The sequence below is a fragment of the Haliotis rufescens genome, unplaced genomic scaffold (genome assembly GCF_023055435.1).
Source record: "Haliotis rufescens isolate VD_foot unplaced genomic scaffold, xgHalRufe1.0.p SCAF_18, whole genome shotgun sequence".
NCBI lineage: Eukaryota > Metazoa > Mollusca > Gastropoda > Lepetellida > Haliotidae > Haliotis > Haliotis rufescens.
In genome coordinates, this window is record NW_025963868.1 from 26601022 (window position 1) to 26620034 (window position 19013).

At 37.5% G+C, this 19013-nt stretch overlaps 1 protein-coding gene across 11 annotated transcripts in view; it reads left to right on the plus strand.

Annotated features, from left to right (window-relative positions):
* The window catches only part of LOC124128570 (cubilin-like), a 62950-nt gene that overhangs the window by 27058 nt on the left and 16879 nt on the right, over positions 1-19013 (plus strand). For 8 of the 11 annotated variants that reach the window (XM_048398494.1, XM_048398499.1, XM_048398491.1 and 5 more), the window contains 2 exons: positions 9941-10040; positions 12701-12822. In XM_048398494.1, the coding sequence (XP_048254451.1) occupies positions 9941-10040; positions 12701-12822 (222 nt within the window). Of the gene's footprint in view, positions 1-3394; positions 3474-3588; positions 3729-4162; positions 4313-4845; positions 4934-5425; positions 5548-5984; positions 6147-6547; positions 6672-8357; positions 8480-8651; positions 8802-9940; positions 10041-12700; positions 12823-15043; positions 15206-16058; positions 16153-18750; positions 18873-19013 lie in introns of all 11 variants that reach the window. The other 3 variants (XM_048398500.1, XM_048398501.1, XM_048398493.1) reach the window with 3 other exon arrangements.

Here is a 19013-nt window from a genome sequence, read left to right on the forward strand (position 1 = left end):
TTATGCGGGTTTGTTTACGTAGTATATATTCTCAACAACAAGTGCGTTTAGTTTCGAATGTGGGCCCACCTCGAACATTCGATTAGGCAAACGGAGTTAGCTCCCTTCTCGAACCACCGATAATGCGGTCTTGTGATTGACAAGATTGAGGAAAAACCTGGCAAATATGCAGACCCCGCTTTCGAAATGTCACGCTTGCATCCCAAGTACCACGTTGTCCCATTGTTCTCGGTGCCTTAGATGTGGTACCTCCCAATCTGTTGACTGACATTGGGAGAGCACCCGGGTTTGCAACCAGGAATACAGCCCTTCCGGCAATCTGGGTAATGCAGAAGGCTGCAGTGTTGGGGAGTCTTCACATTCTCCGAAAAAGTTACCTGGAAGAAGTCCCATTCGGTGTCTGGGCTGCGTGTAGAGGGGGCAAGGGCCCTGAGCTGACGATGAGCCTAACCAGCCTCACTGTGCCAGGATCACCCAAACCCACATAGCTGCAACTTTTATGTTAATCTGTAAATAATAATAATAATGATAATAATAATATTTTATTTGTTTATGTTAATATGAATAACTCTACTACTACTACTACTACTACTACTACTACTACTACTACTACTACTACTACTACAATTACGACTTCTACTACTATTACTACCACCACCACTACTACTGCTACTACTACTACTACTACTACTACTACTACTACTACTGCTGCTGCTGCTGCTGCTGCTACTACTACTACTACTACTACTACTACTACTACTACTACTAATGACAATAATAAATGCCGAATCAGTGTGGATGTTATTCCTCCAAAGTCGTAAGAAAGCAAATAACACCTAATGTTTAATTAACACCAGCCACTATATAAATAAAAAGAAATGAGTACTGTGATAAACGTTTCTTACAAAGAACATCGTTGTAAACCCTACCGTCAGTGCGTGCTCACTGGTGAGACAAGAATGCGTTAAACAATAATCCCAGGTGGTGTAAGGTAATGTGTTTCTTGGCATACATCCTTCTTTCCACTGGAAGTAACTCTCATAAAGATTATCAGTGCAGCCACCATGTTCGACCTCGTGATCAGAACAAGTCACAACTAAATCTTGCAAACTATGACCTCAGTTGATAAAGACAGATTACAGAATGGGCTCAGGATGTAAATTTGCTTTTGATTGATGTTGTTGACGTGTGCACTTGTCGAGTAATAAATACCGTTGTTAAGCAAACAACCATCCCAGGGTCGCGTACATGTGTTGAAAGGAGATTTCAACAGCGTTACCCATCCTGTTAGCGTCGGCGGCTTCCCGGTTGCATGACAGACAGACGGACGGACGGACGGACGGAGGGACGGACGGACGGACGGACGGACACACAGACCGACAGACAGACTTATCACAACACTGTTACATAATAAAATACCTATATGAGATTCTTCTAAAAGATATTCACATTTTAAGCACAGATAATAAGGACAGAAGCTGACTAGGATTTTTCCTTTTTTGTAAAATGCCATTGCAGGTTTTGGCGGTAACAGAACACATAATATTATATTTTGTACGTCACACTTGTTTAGGAGACTACGTCGCTCAACATTATACACAGGACAATTTAAAATGACATTGCATTCATTTTCAACAACGGCAAGACACTGAAAACACTTCCTGTCTTCTAACGGCATGTTAATATACCGTCCTAATTCAATTTGGATAGGCGCGGTGGCACATTAAAATTTAGCCAAAGCGCTTCTGTGGGCACGGGGCATAGGGCGGATGACATACTCATCAGCAGTATAGTCATGCTTTGAGCAATAGGTATAATCTAAGTTTATAACCTCCCGTGCGCGATGGACCAACAGGGTGTCAAATGGCATTTTTCCATTAAATTTTATGTGAATCAAAAACCAAACGTTTAACAATAAACCCTGATCTAAAACAATTGCCTGGGGGAATAAAATCTCCCAAGTCCAGATCTATTAATTTACAATGGGTGCGGAAGTAAAGATTCTTCTTTATTCTGGTTGCTCCGAGATTACTCCATAGACATATTTTACGAACGATACGAACTTGGTTTATATTGCAAAGACGTTTCTATTGTCGAACCACACTTCCCCATTGGCGTACTACTGGTGGGGTCCATGCCATGACGCTGCTTACACCTACGTTTGGGACATACTTTGTCACAGCGAGAACAGAACGCATTGCACGATTCTGTACAGCATTAATATACGGCATATCATTCATTCCCCATATACAAGATCCATATTCTAAAACCGAGCACACATCGTGTCATTTAACGTTGTAAATGTACGGTATTGCATAACACCATTTTTTTACGAAGTAACGGAAAGAATTTATGGATGAACAACTTCTTTAGTACTATTAAGAGCGACGTTTCGGTGTAGGCTCTAACACTGTTATCAAGTAAGTGAGTATCACAAGTGTCACTTGTTTAATAACGGTGTAAGAACCTACACCGAAACGTCGCTCTTAATAGTACTAAAGAAGTTGTTCATCCATAAATTCTTATCCTTTCTTTGTACTCCAACTTCTAAATGCCTATCAAAGAAGATATATTTGATAGTTTGAGATCAGTTAACCAAACGCTCTGCTTTGCCATACGTGTATGGTCCAGATATTCTGTTAACAATACCCCTAAATAGAAGTAACTTTCCAATATGTGTAAAATCTGTTCACCACAAGTAAATGCGGAGTTCGTCTTCAAGACTGATTGCGGTCTAAAATGTATGTTCTTTGACTACAAATATTTTTGTTTTGTTATAACACCAGTCACCAAGATAGTCAAGCATAATGTTAATGTAATAAAAGTATGACTGGTCGTTTGTTGGTACATGGCTCGCCTGTTACGGGATTATCGAATTGCCAAGAACGCTTGTTCAGTTGACTCATGAACATGTCCTAAAGCTTCATTGTACATGGGTGACATTTCAAACAACATGTATCCGACAGAATGTGTATTTTGTTTCCATTTGCATACAGGTAATATCAGTATGATGTGAATTATGTCCCTATAATCTCATTGAAAGCAGATCCTAACAAAGGATATTTTTGGTCACATATCAGAAAACTTGCGAAATAATTCCATGCACTGCTAACTGTCGACATGTAGAGGCACGAAACTGTGAAGAAAACGTTGTTCCAATTCTGTACGGTACTGGTTTTATATACAACTGTCAGCTATATATCTGTAAGAGTATTATTAATTTACCTTAACCGTTTTTCACTGCGTTCTTTAATAACACATACTTCATTATCAAAGGAACCATTGTCAAGTAAGGAAATCTCTCATTACAATCCTTCCATGTTCTTGAACTAGAGTGATGATAAAAATAATGTATACAATTGCATATATATAAACGGTAAACGTTTCCTTACAGGCGCGTGTAACGTTACGCTCTACGCTCAAGGGGAACCGCTGAATTTCACATCTCCTAACTACCCAGGCAACTACATGAGGTATGTAACGGGATATTCCTGTTTAATATAATTGTTATTCTTGATACGTCCGAATTTAATACAAACAGGTTGATGTTGCTTCGGTTCCAAACAAGCATTCTGTTTTTTTCTGCAGCAATGACAACTGCTATTGGGACATCTACCCTCAAACCAGAGGGTACAACGTTATACTCGACATGGTGTTCTCCGATATCCAAGGCTCATCCGGATCCAACTGTCCATATGACGCCCTTACCATATACGTAAAAAATAATGGTAAAATAGTTAGTTTGTACATTGAAAACCTCATTTGTCTTAAATTGTCTCAGAAATACATTATTATTGTTATAAGTAAAAGCAATAAGAATCGTTTGATTATATGTGGATTGGTGAAAGATGCTTTGAAAAAGTCAATCGCCTATTGGTTATTACATGTCATTGCAATAGTTTCTCATCAATCGTTTTCTGCTTATGTTTTCTTAATTTGTTAGTTACTCCGTCAAAGTACAACATTAACACGTTCTTGTTTCATGATGTCTGTAGGACATTTAGGAAGGCAGCTCATTGATATTCGCTAAATTTTTATTTTTGACATTCCACGTTTTGTTAATTTGCAATTTTATTTAAGCTATTTCCAAGCATACTAAGATCCATTAATGTTTGTTACTAGAAATTACTGATAACTGACAATTACATTTTTTCCACCATAGGTGATCAAAGAATAGGCGAGTCAAAAAGAATTTGTGGACAAAGCAGATTAAATCTTTTTACCCGTGAAGACCAACATATTCATGCAATGTTCGAGACTGATAATAGTGTAACCAGAGGCGGTTTCTTAATTAAATATTATGAAACAGACGGTGAGTAAAACCATGACCTTGTTTGTAGCTCCAGTAACCACATGACCATCATGTTTCATTCATACCATAATAGCTCAGGAAGAGGCTTTCGCTTGCAGGACTCATCTGGAGTATATTTCGTGCAAATAATTTTGATATTTTACAAAAGTCAACATGTTGGTGTTTCATGTTGGTCAAATTCTAGTTCTTGTCCTCCTTAAAGTTTGAAAAATATATTTTCCTTGATGACCGCAAAGACCCATTCTATGAGAGACTTTTTCCTTATTTAACAGGGTACCCACCACGGAGTAACTTACACCTTACAATTTGTCAGGCATCAGATTAAACATCCTTGAGAATAACAGGCACGATCTCATCTGTGTTTGCGTAAACAGACTTCACAAACCCCAATGGGATTTTTACGACGAACGACGTTAATCCCCTTAGTTTTATTCACTGTAGCTGTCAAATCGTCAAATTCTCGTTTTGTTTAATTGTGAATTATTTTAAATATGCTCGTTATTACATTTTGTTTTCCTTTATGTTAATTGAAGGTCACTCTTGTGGATTATCAGATCTTTCCGCCTCTTCTGTTGCATGGACGAACTTGACTTCTCCTGGCTATCCTTCAAACTATTCCAAGTAGGTACCTACTCGCGTAACAAATGAGTAATAGTTAGTCAGTGAGTTAGTAGCTCTACTCAATTGACAAATAACACTGCAAGGGTGGCAAATAGCACAATACATGTAACGTGAAGGTAGCACTACACATGTGGCAAATAAATAGCACCACACACGTGACGTGAAGGTAGCACTACACACGTGACCTAAAGGTAGCACCACACATGTGACAAGTAGTAGCACCACACATGTGAAGTGAAGGTACCACTGCCAGGGAAGTAGTAGCATTACACACGCGACTTGAACGTAGCACTGCACACGTGCCAGGGAAGTAGCAATCCACACATAAATTGTAGGTAGAGTGTGTCTGTGTGTGTGTCTGAGTGTGTGTCTGAGTGTGTGTGTGTGTGTGTGTGTTGTGTGTGTTGTGTGTGTTGTGTGTGTGTTGTGTGTGTGTGCGTGTGTGGTTGTATGTATGCATGTAAAGCTGAATGTAGCAAGTTCTATTTGCAGCAACCTGAACTGCCAATGGACAATTTCTGCACCGGTTGGATATGAAATTAAAGTCGAAGTTGTGTACTTTAATGTGGAATACTCGACAGCTTGTTCAAGTGATTACCTTCTCTTCAGTGACGGTAAGCACACTGTACATATTTTTTTTAAATATTTCAAGTATATATAATCATAACTGTGTATTGCTGTATTGGTGTTTAACAAGTTCTGATCAATATCTGTAATATCAGTCCAAATTACACCACGAATCCGAAATAATTCAAGTTCACTTAATTTACGCTTATGCCACAAACCATACGACATGAGCAAGCCTATGCTTATCGTGTGGACAACTTAAGCCCCTCAGCTGGTTTCAGATACAAGGATTCATAATTATTAGTGTAATAAGTACTCATGAGAGATGATTGGCACAGAATATAAATATTCAAGCTTATGTTTGTATTGAGTTTTGATCAATAACTTATAATATTAGCCTCAAGATGATTCGATTACTAAGGTGTAATATAAGTGTCTAAATCGATGACATGAGTGAGTAAATATATTTATTTGTTTATTCAAGGTTCCACGTCTTTAGGAAAATATTGTGGTCGTAGTAACATCACAAGGGTAGACGTCAGTTCCAGAAACTACATGACCATCACCTTCCACACCGACGGCTCTGACACAGCACTAGGATTTAATCTGAAATACAAAGCTGGAACGTTCCTAACTACTACTACAGGTACAAGTATTGTGTGTTGACGGCTGGCTATTTAATAATCGGGGTCATGGTGTAAGGGATGTGGGGATGGTAGAATTAGATTATTTACTTGGTCACTGCTTCTAGACACACTTGAATCACATGGGACACAGCATAGTGTTACGTCTACAATGGGTGTTTGTGAAACAAAATATAATTGATATTTGTATAAATATAACGATACATTTAGTGACAAAAAATAAACCTTTTCTCGTTTCTAAACTATGATGTTGTTATAAAATTTATAAGTATTTGTACATGATGTTTGCTGACTAGTTATATATGTGAATTTAGTAGAAAAACAGGTTAATTTACCTTTTCAATTGAAATATGTTCTACCGCTTTATGACCTTTAAACATGAACAATTGTCCTTTCACTCTAGCTGTCTTTTTTGTTTCTATAGAAATAACAAATGGGCTTAATTGTGGCAGTCCTTTGCTCAGAGCCTCTTCGTCCACCTGGACATATTTGTCGTCTCCTGGCTACCCCAACATCAATTACAACAAGTAAGTACATATATACATCTTGGGTTGATGCCCCTTTTTGATAAATGGCATGTCAATATAATGACACCTTTGTGCCATAAAATGACCAATACATTCAACTACCCTTCCAACCACGATTTTTCCCGTTGTAATTTGCTGTACAGAGTTGGGGACCTACAAAAACATGCTTGGTTCCTATGATCGTGGTTTTAAATCCGAGATACTCTCTGACAATAATCCTTGACTTGTTTGTATCATAATCGTGCCCGTGGGTATTAGTCTTAGATGCACATCATTTAAATCTTTCGCCTCGCATATAAGGAAGCTGCCGATCTACATCCAAAGCCTGGAAGGCCTAACATAACACATGGCCATAATACATCACAACTGAACTGCACACATCAATAGTATCTTACAGTGTTTCAGAGCACCTCACCGAAGGACATTGAATTGAACAATACTGTATTGAGATTAAGCAGCGTTTGTACATAACGCTTGATGGCTACCTTTAACTTACCTTCATCGCCGAAGATAAGGTGGTATTGTGTTAGCCGTGAAATACTGGAACAGATATGTTTAGTTTTGATGATGATATTTACCTTGGTGATTTTTATTTGCCCCCTGAATACATCCAAAGAAATGTTGTTGTTTTTCGAATTAGAGAGACCACTGATTGAAGGGTTTTCAATTTCCGAAAACTATTTTCCAAAGGTGATTTTAATACCCGAACCAGTAGCCTATTTGACTACTGTATTTTGGATCTGCATATCGGGAATGAACTGTCTAATGACTTTAACCCAGATACTGTACTTATGAAACTAAACTAACCATTATCGTGAACTTATGAAGCTGACAAAAGTGTCAATAATTACGAATATAATTTGATTTATATGTGTACATAAAAAAATGTATTCATTTCTGACGGCTTTCTGGGAAATGATCTACATTTTGGTCAATGCACATTCAAAGATTTGAGAGAGATTGATTATGTTCGCAGTCAGTTTTCTGTGTCTGAAGTGGGGTATTCGTGTTAAACTGCGGCATGGAATCTCAGTGGCCTCGCACTCTAAAATTGGCATTCTTCAGGACAAGTTCAGGCAGCCACACATGGTGGATGCACGTCGCTATATAAGTGCAATAATCTTGACTGCATCCGGTCATTGCACACTACGGTGGTTTTAAGGTGCCATCAAGCAGACACCTTGAAATGATGATGAACTATTGTTGAGACACTACCATGACATTTTATTCCTTTTTGGACAAAGATCCTGCATAATTTGAACCTCTACCCTTGTAAATACCTGTTCCCTAGTCACAGATGACTTCGAAATTCCACACTTTGAATCATGTTCAGGTCACTTTCGTTTTCGCTTGAAGGCTGCTTTGAATAATTGGGAGCATCATCACGATAAACACCAGCCATACAGTGGACAAGGGATGCATTAATAATCTTCTCTTAGGAGAAACGTTACATTGATTTGGTGTTTTGCTCTGGTCATGTTCATGGCTTCAAAATGTCAGAATAATTACAGATAATTACCAGGAAGAACCACGTTGCTACGGACGTAAGAGTGGTGTCAAGGAAATTGCTTTCCAGCTAGCCCAGACTTATATTGCTTTCTAAGATTTCGTGTCTTATTCTATTGTGCGTTTATGCGTTTGATCTGATTTGTACGTTTAATGATTACAATACATATTTCTTTGTAGCAACATGGACTGCAGGTGGACAGTTTCTGCACCTGCTGGATATAAAATAAAAGTTGAAATTATAGTGTTTTCTGTGGAATTTGAAGCCACCTGTGCATTTGACTATCTCCTCTTCAGTGACGGTAAGCAAAATGTTCAACGTTATGAAAGTGCTTAAACATCATCATGTTGCACTTTGTGTTTAATTGGTTTGCAAGTGATATGCTCATTAATTTGTTTCATTGGACTCAAGTTGACTTCATTACAGTATGTTAACGTGTATGTCTTTATTCTTTATTAATATATTTATTCAAGGCTCATCGTCTTTCGCTACTCAGTTGGGTAAATACTGTTATGGCCCCAGGAACGTGGTCAGCTCCAGCAGCGCCATGACCATCACCTTCCACACTGACGGCTCTACAACGGACAGAGGATTTTCTTTGAAATACATGGCGAGGACGTCAGGTACTTCTCTATATTGTTGTTTAAATGATTCCTCTATAACATTGAACTTACACTTCATAAAACACAAATTTACTCTCTTGTTTTGAAATTGACTATAAAGGTTCCAAACACGCTGAAATATAATTTGGTTCCTGTCTAGGTTTACAAAACAATGGTGGATATGTTGGATGTCCTGAGCAAAATATGAGTGAAAAAGGAAACTGATTTTCTCCCTCTAACCAAATGATAAATGTTGAAGCAATCACTGTCTCTGATAAAATCCCCGTATATTTCTTGTTTTATATGCATACGTTTTAGGCTTTCGTTTTGTGTAGCCTAAAAAGGAAACCAGCAAGGGATAATAACACAGTCAACCTACCATGTGTATTCATGACTACAATGTGTGTGGGGTTGGGGTGTGTGTGGGGGTGGGACTGTTTTGGGCATGGCCATATTTAATGGTGCTTTGGGCTGGAATTGATGGTAGAGATAGATTATTTACTTAGCCTTACGTCTACAATGATTGCTGCGAAACAACACAAAATCACATTGTTATACATTTAGTGACACGAGTAAACCATTTCACGTTTCTAAATTATTCAGATGCCGTGGGTTTAACACGGCACTCGGAATTGATCGATTTTGAATAAAGATTAAATGTATTTATTGCATGATCTTTACTAACAACAGTAAACTACGGTTATAACGAACTCAAAGGGACCACACATTTAGTTCGGTATACCCGTAGTTTGTTATAAACATATATACAACAAATGGCCAGGACCAAAAAAACAGTTCGTTATATCCGCCAGTTCGTTATAAGCGTGTTCGTTATAAACGTAGTTTAGTGTAGTTGCATAAGTGAACTGAAATGAACAACAGGTTCATTAAATTTTCCAGTATAATATGTTCTACCGCTTATAGGGGCGGTCAGGGTAACCTAGTGGTTAAAGCGTTCGCTCGTCACGCCGAAGGTCAAGGTTCCATTCCCGACATGTGTACAATGTATGAAGCCTATTTCTGGTGTCCCCCGCCGTGATGTTGCTGCAATATTGCTAAAAGCGGCGTAAAACCATACTCACTCACACACTCTACCGCTTATAACCTTGAAAGGTTTTAACAATTATCCTTTCACTGTTGCTTTTCATCCCTTTATATAGGTGCGAATGGGTTTAATTGTGGAAGTTCTTTGCTCAGCGCCTCTACATCCACCTGGAGATATTTGTCGTCTCCTGGCTACCCCAACTACAACTACAACAAGTAAGTACATATATACATCTTTGGTTGATGCCCCTTATTGATAAATGGCATGTTAATATAATATAATGACACCTTCGTGCTGCAAGGCGAACAATACATACAACTACCCTTCCTACCACGAGGGATCGAACGCGTGACCCAATAGGTTTTGTCGTTGCAATTTGCTGTGCAGAAAAACATGCCTGAATCCTATGATCGTGGTTTCAAATCCTAGATTTTCCATGACTATTATCCTTGACTTGACTTGCCTAATATAACACATGACCATAATACATCACAACTGAATTGCACACATCAAAAGTATCATATAGTGTTTATACACCCTAAATCAGGAGAATACTCTGTTGAGATTAAGCAGCGCTTGTATATATCTCGATGGCTACCTTTAAGCTTGCACAGCGTGGCTCTCTCCAACTACATGTAAGGTAAGTAAACATATTCATAGGTCATGTTGACAGTTAAGTATTACTCGAATGTAGACTTGTCAATATGTTGGGATTTCGTGTTCATGATGCAAAGAGGTGTACATCGTATAGCATGTCCTAGGATCGTAGGTCATTAATTCACCGCTGAGATCCTACGACTAGGTTGTTAATAAAAGTAAATATCGAAATGAGAGACAATAGATTGGATAATCTTATTAACCCATCGCAAGTATGGTTAATGTTATGGCTAATGTTAATATATCAGATCATTTTCCGAGTTATACTGCATACGATAAGTGGAAAATATATCCCGATATAATTTCTCAATTTATCTAAATGATCATGAGACATTTCTAAATGAATGGCAGTGTAATGGCTGTTTATTAGTTAACGATGATAATACTTTCCTATATGTTAAATTATTTCTTCTGCTGTATGGTGATGATACTGTACTTTTCTGCGAGAGTCTTGATTCCTTGCAGGTTTCCACTGACGCTATGCACAATTACTGCATTGATCGGAAATTATCAGAGTAATTAGAGTAAAATTGTTATAGTTGGTCAAGGGCTTCTAAATGTAAAATTCTGACATTTGTATGCTGTGAAAACTAATTTAATTCCATCCGCGATTTCAATTACCTTGGAGTTTCGGAGGTTTCACAGGAACCAGCGTCTATTAAGTGCAATTAAAGGTTTGTCAGAAAATGGTTCCAAAGCGATGTCTTCCTTACTCAAAAAAGCAAGAAATATAAATCTACCACAAAACTGTTTGTTTTTAGCCTTCAATGTATTGGTAACACACATTCTCCTCCATGACTGCGAAATATGGGGACACGGATATTCCGAAATGATTGAGAAATTATATCTTTTTTTAAATGACAACAAGTCTTATATCAACAGTGCCCAAAACTTCATGATTCATGGCGAATTTGGAAAATGAGAATTATAAACTCCTGGCATTAAACAGGAACAGGTAATCAGAAGCACTCACACTCCGTTTAAAACTATGTTTATCACGATACAAGAAGTAATGGAAATAATGTAAAACTAATATATTAAACTCTTGTGGTTTATATAACATGATGGATAAACCTTATTCAGTAACGACTAATAAGTGTCTCATATAAACAGTGTTGAAAAAACAGTTTCATCAAGGATGGCGATGCAATATCATATCTAGTTCAAAAGACAATCTATAAAAGTATATTAAACATGAAAGATTTTGCAAGCTCGCTAAACATGCAACCGTATACTAGATATGATGACTATTTATTCTGCACTTTTACATGAGTGAGTAACCTAGGCTTGAAATGGACACTGTGGACCTATGCCTAAGTTATATATGTCTCGTGGAAACGAAATGATAGAAGAATATGTTCAAATAAAGATATCAAGTCTTATAGACGAAGGTGCCCTGGACTAAAAAGTAAATACTTGACTTCCAGAATATAACAGCACATGAACTTCAGAACTTCTTGAGTTTCAACAATAAATAGGTGCTTGACCAAAGCTACAGCACCCCGAGGAAATTAGTTTTCTTGCTTGCCTCAATTCTGTCATTGTTGGCATACGTGATTATAATTTTAGGAGACAAGTTGTGCATCCAATAAAAGAGATGCCCTTGCCTGTTGATGTTTGAGTGCGGAGGGTGTTCCCATTGCATAGACACGTGTGTTGTTTCAGGATCCAGTATGTGCATCCGTGATCATCACCTGCTATTCCGGATAACGAAAATTATCTCTGTCCTCAAAAACAACAGTGACTTGACTGCATCCAGTCACTGCACACTAAGATTGTAAGGTGCCATCCACAGCAGACACCTGAAATGATGATGAATTATTGTTGAGAGACTACATGACATATTGTACACTGTTTGAACATTTCATATTGGGACAGAGATTCTGCATTGTTTGAACCTCTACCCTAGCATTCTACCTCTTCCTTAGTCATTGATGCCTTCGGATAATCCAGACTTTAAATCAGGTTTAGAGGTCTCTCGTTTATGCTTAAAGACTATCTTGCAGCTTTTGAATAATTGGGAACACCATCATGATAAAGGAATGTAATTCTTTACCTTCCCTGGGGAGAGAGGTTATGTTGGTTATATATTTTGCTCTGGTCATATTCATGGTTTAAAGATGTCAAGGTAACATACACTTATCAATATTATATATTCAATCCTTTTGAATCTCATCTGTGCTTACGTTTAAAGAGTACACCACATCATTCTTTGTAGCAATATGGAGTGCAAGTGGACAATTTCTGCACCTGCTGGATATAAAATAAAAGCCGAAATTATAGCTCTTTCTTTGGAATATGAAGCCACCTGTGCAAGAGACTATCTCCTCTTCAGTGACGGTAAGCACAATTTTCAATTTTATGAAAGTGCTTAAGTGAATAAAGTCATATTGCTCTTTTTGTTGATTTAGTTTGCAAAGATATGCCTAATAATTAATTTATTAACCTCAACTTGACTTCAATTCTAGTATCTTAACGTGTATGCCTCGACGACATGGGTTATTCAATGTATATATTTAAGGCTCCTCGTCTTAAGGCACTAAGCTGGGTAAATACTGTAATGGCACCAGGTACGTGGTCAGCTCCAGTAACGCCATGACTATCACCTTCCACACTGACGGCTCTGTGACAGGAAGAGGATTTTCTTTGAAATACATGACCCGAACGTCAGGTACTTTCTGTCTCTGATTGAAATGACGACTGTCTTGTTCCACTGGTTATCCATATGTCCTAGCATTAAAACTGCAACATCAGATAAAGTTAATGTTATGAATGTTTTTTAACATGGATTTATTGAAAAGATTAAAAATCTAATTATCTTTCTTGTTTATACATTTCACCACGTCGATAACGTTTGATGAAGGTATTTCATATTTGTGAAACATAAGCGGTAATACTAGATATTTAACAGCTATGGAAAGTCATTACCGCATCCTTTCTTTGTTGTACCTCTCAATGTGAGCAGTCCCGTTTCTCCTTGGACATCCTCATCATCACACAATCAAAACTCTACTCATGAATCAATCCAATGCTGTGTAACTATTCAAAATTTCAGGTTGTGGCACAGACGAAGAGATAAACGAATATGAAACGAAATATATTGAATCACCCAATTACCCTCTGCAGTATCCAAGGTAAGTATACACAGCGCGGGTTACGATTATCACGGCCACAAAGAGGTACATCACAATTCCCCGAGCGATAGGTCAAATACGAATTTATCTCAGCACCGTGTTTATCATTTACTACAATTTTAAACATGCTATACGAATCTGTAGCCTACATGGAAATGAATCCAAACGTCACTGACCAATAAAATTCAAGACCAAAGAACAAACGAGATTAGTTCACCAAGATATGTGAAATACGTTTTATTTTTAACCCACATGAATTAACGTAACGGCGATTGTCATGTTCCACTGTCGTAACCGCATGAATTATCCATATGTCCCAACATTCACAAAACACTTTGCTATGACTTGTTTCATGAGTACAGATTAATGTATATAGGTACTTAGTGTCCGAGAGTGACTTGGGAAGGGCTCAAGTTAACGACGACATGGTATTAACCGTACCAGGAAATCAGTATAGCACCAGTAAAGCACTGACACTCTATTCGCAAATGAAACAAACCAATTTGGGTCCTTGTAAACAGCAAAACTTTGGAGAAACCATTTAACTTGACCCTCCTTTTCGAACCTTTCAATTGCATTTTTACCACATGTGTTTTGACTTATAACATAGTATTATGCATGGAGACTTCTCACCTCAAACCCATGATAATCATTTTCGCCATTCATAATAATGTATTCAGCAGTGTGACACCGGGTATAGAATTAACCATATCTTTAGTTATTGCAAGAGATTGTCAGTCGTTCTTGAACCTATATGTTTGACAATTTAACATATGGTCAACAAACAAAACGTAAATAAGAGCATAGTATTTGTTCATTGAATGTAGTAATCTTTAAGAAAGTCAACGGAAACACCAGAAACTTCCATGAAGGTTGTCTCGCAATTAACCTAATCCTGTGGCGAATTTTCAAAACTGTGGCGTTGCGTCATGAACAACACTCAAATCTTGCTACAATTCGAATTTTGTAAAATATTTTACAATATATAATGTATTATTAAATTTCAGCAATGCAGATTGTTCATGGACAATCAGCACCCGCCTTGAAGGATATGTAATCCATGTTGAAGTGGTTGATTTCTACCTTGAGCGAGACAACACGTGTTCCTATGATTATGTGAAGATCTATGACGGTAATGACTCTATGACTTACACCCATTTGGGGTTTTCCTAGAATTGAGTAGGTAGGACAGTGTGTTATGCACACGGATAAGCGTCTCTATGTCGACGAGTGTTTTTTTAACTCCCACTTTACACTAAAAAAATAAAAATAAAATAGTCATGTGGAATATTTGAATATCATTCTCAAATATATGTTAAAAGTAATGCCTGTCTTAACACAGCTAGCATCCTAGCATGTGTATGTGATTTGTTGTCAGTATAACAATATCTTCATGATATCACACACTTGTTCTATTCTTGCAATAGTCACTGGAACATATGAACGCTCGCTTGGTCGATGGTGTGGATCGGATGGACCAGATACACAGAGTACAGGGATGAGTATGAAGGTTCGATTCCTCTCCGATAGTTCGAACACCTTCAAAGGTTTTAAATTGGCCTTCACTGCCTGCGAGCCAACATCTTCCTGTAAGTTTTTAAGTTGTATGCATTCATTTCAAAATACATCGAATCTGTCAAGACAGGACGAATGAAATGCATCAATCGGCACCCCTACTATAACGTTTATGTCACGTCTCAGTCATTGTACTTTTCCATTGTATGCGTGTTGACTAACACCTGCAGCGCATTTTGCACTATACAGTATACTTGTACCTTGTGCAGAACATTTGGGGTTAAACATTATACATACCACGTGTTTAGATTACTAAGTTATTGTTATACATTTAGTGACACGAGTAAACAATTTCACGTTTCTAAATTATTCAGATGCCGTTGGTTTAACACGCCCCTCGGAATTGATCGATCTTGAATAAAGATTAAAAGTATTCATTGCATGATCTTTACTAACAACAGTAAACTACGGTTATAACGAACTCAAGGGGACCACAAATTTTAGTTTGGTATACCCGTAGTTCTTTATAATCATTTATGCAGCAAATAGCCGGTACCAAAGAAACAGTTCGTTATATCCGCCAGTTCGTTATAAGCGTGTTCGTTATAAACGTACTGTAGTTGCATATGTGAACATATGTGAACAACAGGTTCATTAAATTTTCCATTATAATATATTTCACCGCTTATAGGGGCGGTCAGTTTAGCCTAGTGGTTAAAGCGTTCGCTCGTCACGCCGAAGGTCGAGGTTCCTTTTCCCGACATGTGTATAATGTATGAAGCCAATTTCTGGTGTCCCCCGCCGTGATATTGCTGCAATATTGCTAAAAGCGGCGTAAAACCATTCCACTTACACCCTCTACAGCTTATAACCTTGAAAGGATTTAACAATTATCCTTTCACTGTTGCTTTCTATCCCTTTATAAAGGTGCGAGAGGGCTTAATTGTGGAAGTTCTTTGCCGAGCGCCTCTACATCCACCTGGAGATATTTGTCGTCTCCTGGCTACCCCAACTACAACAAGTAAGTAACTATATACATCTTTGGTTGATGCCCCTTATTGATAAATGGCATGTTAATATAATATAATGACACCTTCGTGCTGCAAGGTGACCAATACATACTACCCTTCCTACCACGAGGGATCGAACGCGTGACCCAATAGTTTTTATCGTTGCAATTTGCTGTGCAGAAAAACATGCCTGAATCCCATGGTCGTGGTTTCAAATCCTAGTTTTTCCATGACTATTATCCTTGACTTGACTGGCCTAACATAACACATTACCATAATACATCACAATTGAATTGCACACATCAATAGTACCATGTAGTGTTTATACACCTCACCGAAGGACGCTTAATCAGGAGAATACTCTGTTGAGATTAAGCAGCGCTTGTATATATCTCGATGGCTACCTTTAAGCTTGCACAGCATGGCTCTCTCCAACTACATGTACGGTAAGTAAACATATTCATAGGTCATGTTGGCAGTAAAGTATTACTCGAATGTAGACTTGTTAATATGTTGGGATTTCGTGTTCATGATGCAAAGAGGTGTACATCGAATAGCATGTCCTATGATCGTAGGTCATTAATTCACCGTTGTCAGGGAGCTGAGTTCCTACGACTAGTTTGTTAATAAAAGTAAATATCGAAATGAGAGACAATAGATTGGATAATCTTATTAACCCATCGCAAGCATGGTTAATGTTATGGCTAATGTTAAGATATCAGATCATTTTCCGAGTTATACTGCATACGATAAGTGGAAAATGTATCCCGATATAATTTCTCAATTTATCTAAATGATCATGAGACATTTCTAAATGAATGGCAGTGTAATGGCTGTTTATTAGTTAACGATGATAATACTTTTCTATATGTTAATTTTGTTCTTCTGCTGTATGGTGATGATACTGTACTTTTCTGCGAGAGTTTTGATTCCATGCTTGTGTCCACTGACGCTGTGCACAATTACTGCATTGATTGGTAATTATCAGTCAAATTAGAGTAAAATTGTTATAGTTGGGTCGAGGGCTTCTAAATGTAAAATTATGACATTTGTATGCGGTGGAAATTAATTTAATTTCATGTCTTCCTCGCTCAAAAAAGCAAGAAATATAAATCTGCCACTAAACTGTTTGTTTTTAGCCTTCAATGTATTGGTAACACACATTCTCCTACATGGCTGCGAAATATGGGGACACGGAAAATTCGAAATGATTGAGAAATTATAACTTTTTTTAAATGACAACAAGACTTATATCAACAGTGCCCAAAACTTCTTGATTCATGGTGAATTTGGAAAATGAGATTTATAAACAACTGGCATAAAACAGGAACAGATAATCAGAAGCACTCACACTCAGATTAGAACTATGTTGATCATGATACAAGAAGTAATGGAAATAATGTATAACTAATATGTTAAACTCTTGTGGTTTATATAACAAGATGGATAATCTTTATTCAGTAACGACTAATAAGTGGCTCATAAACCTTGTTGAAAAAAACCCAGTTTCATCAAGGAAGTCGATGCACTGTCATATCTAGTTCCAAAGGCAATCTATAAAAGTATATTAAACATAAAAGATTATGCAAGCTCGCTAAATATGCAACCGTATACTAGATATGATGACTAAATAAATAACACTCTAACAAAACACAAACAGCTGTCATGGGGGTTTAATTAATAATTCTGCACTTTTACATGAGTGAGTAACCTAGGCTTGAAATGGACACTGTGGACCTATGCCTAAGATATATATGTCTCGTGGAAACTAAATGATAGAAGAATATGCTCAAATAAAGATATTAAGTCTTATAGACAAAAAGCCCTGCTCTAAAAAGGAAATACTTGACTTCCAGAATATACAAGCACATGACCTTCAGAACTTCTTGAGTTTCAACAATAAATAGGTGCTTGACCAAAGCTACAGAACCCCGAGGAAATTAGTTTTCTTGCTTGCCTCAATACTGTCATTATTGGCATTCGTGATTATAATTTTAGGAGACAAGTAGTGCATCCAATAAAATAGATGCCCTTGCCTGTTGATGTTTGAGTGCGGAGGGTGTTTCCCATTGCATAGACACGTGTCTTGTTTCAGGATCCAGTATGTGCATCCGTGACCATCACCTGCTATTCTGGATAACGAAAATTATCTCTGTCCTCAAAAACAACAGTGACTTGACTGCATCCAGTCACTGCACACTAAGATTGTAAGGTGTCATCCACAGCAGACACCTGAAATGATGATGAATTATTGTTGAGAGACTACATGACATTGTACACTGTTTGAACATTTCATATTGGGACAGAGATTCTGCATTGTTTGAACCTCTACCCTAGCATTCTACCTCTTCCTTAGTCATTGATGCCTTCAGATAATCCAAACTTTAAGTATTGCAGCTTTTGAATAATTGGGAACACCTTCACGACAAAGGAATGTAATTCTTTACCTTCCCTGGGGAGAAACGTTATGTTGGTTTTATATTTTGCTCTGGTCATATTCATGGTTTCAAAATGTCAAGGTGACATACAATTATCAACATTTTATATTCATTCCTTTTGAATCTCATCTGTGCTTACGTTTAAAGAGTACACCACATCGTTCTTTGTAGCAATATGGAGTGCAAGTGGACAATTTCTGCACCTGCTGGATATAAAATAAAAGCCGAAATTATAGCTCTTTCTTTGGAATATGAAGCCACCTGTGCAAGAGACTATCTCCGCTTCAGTGACGGTAAGCACAATTTTCAATTTTATGAAAGTGCTTTAATGAATGAAGTCATATTGCTCTTTTTGTTGATTTAGTTTGCAAAAATATGCCTAATAATTAATTTATTAACCTCAACTTGACTTCAACTCTCGTATCTTAACGTTT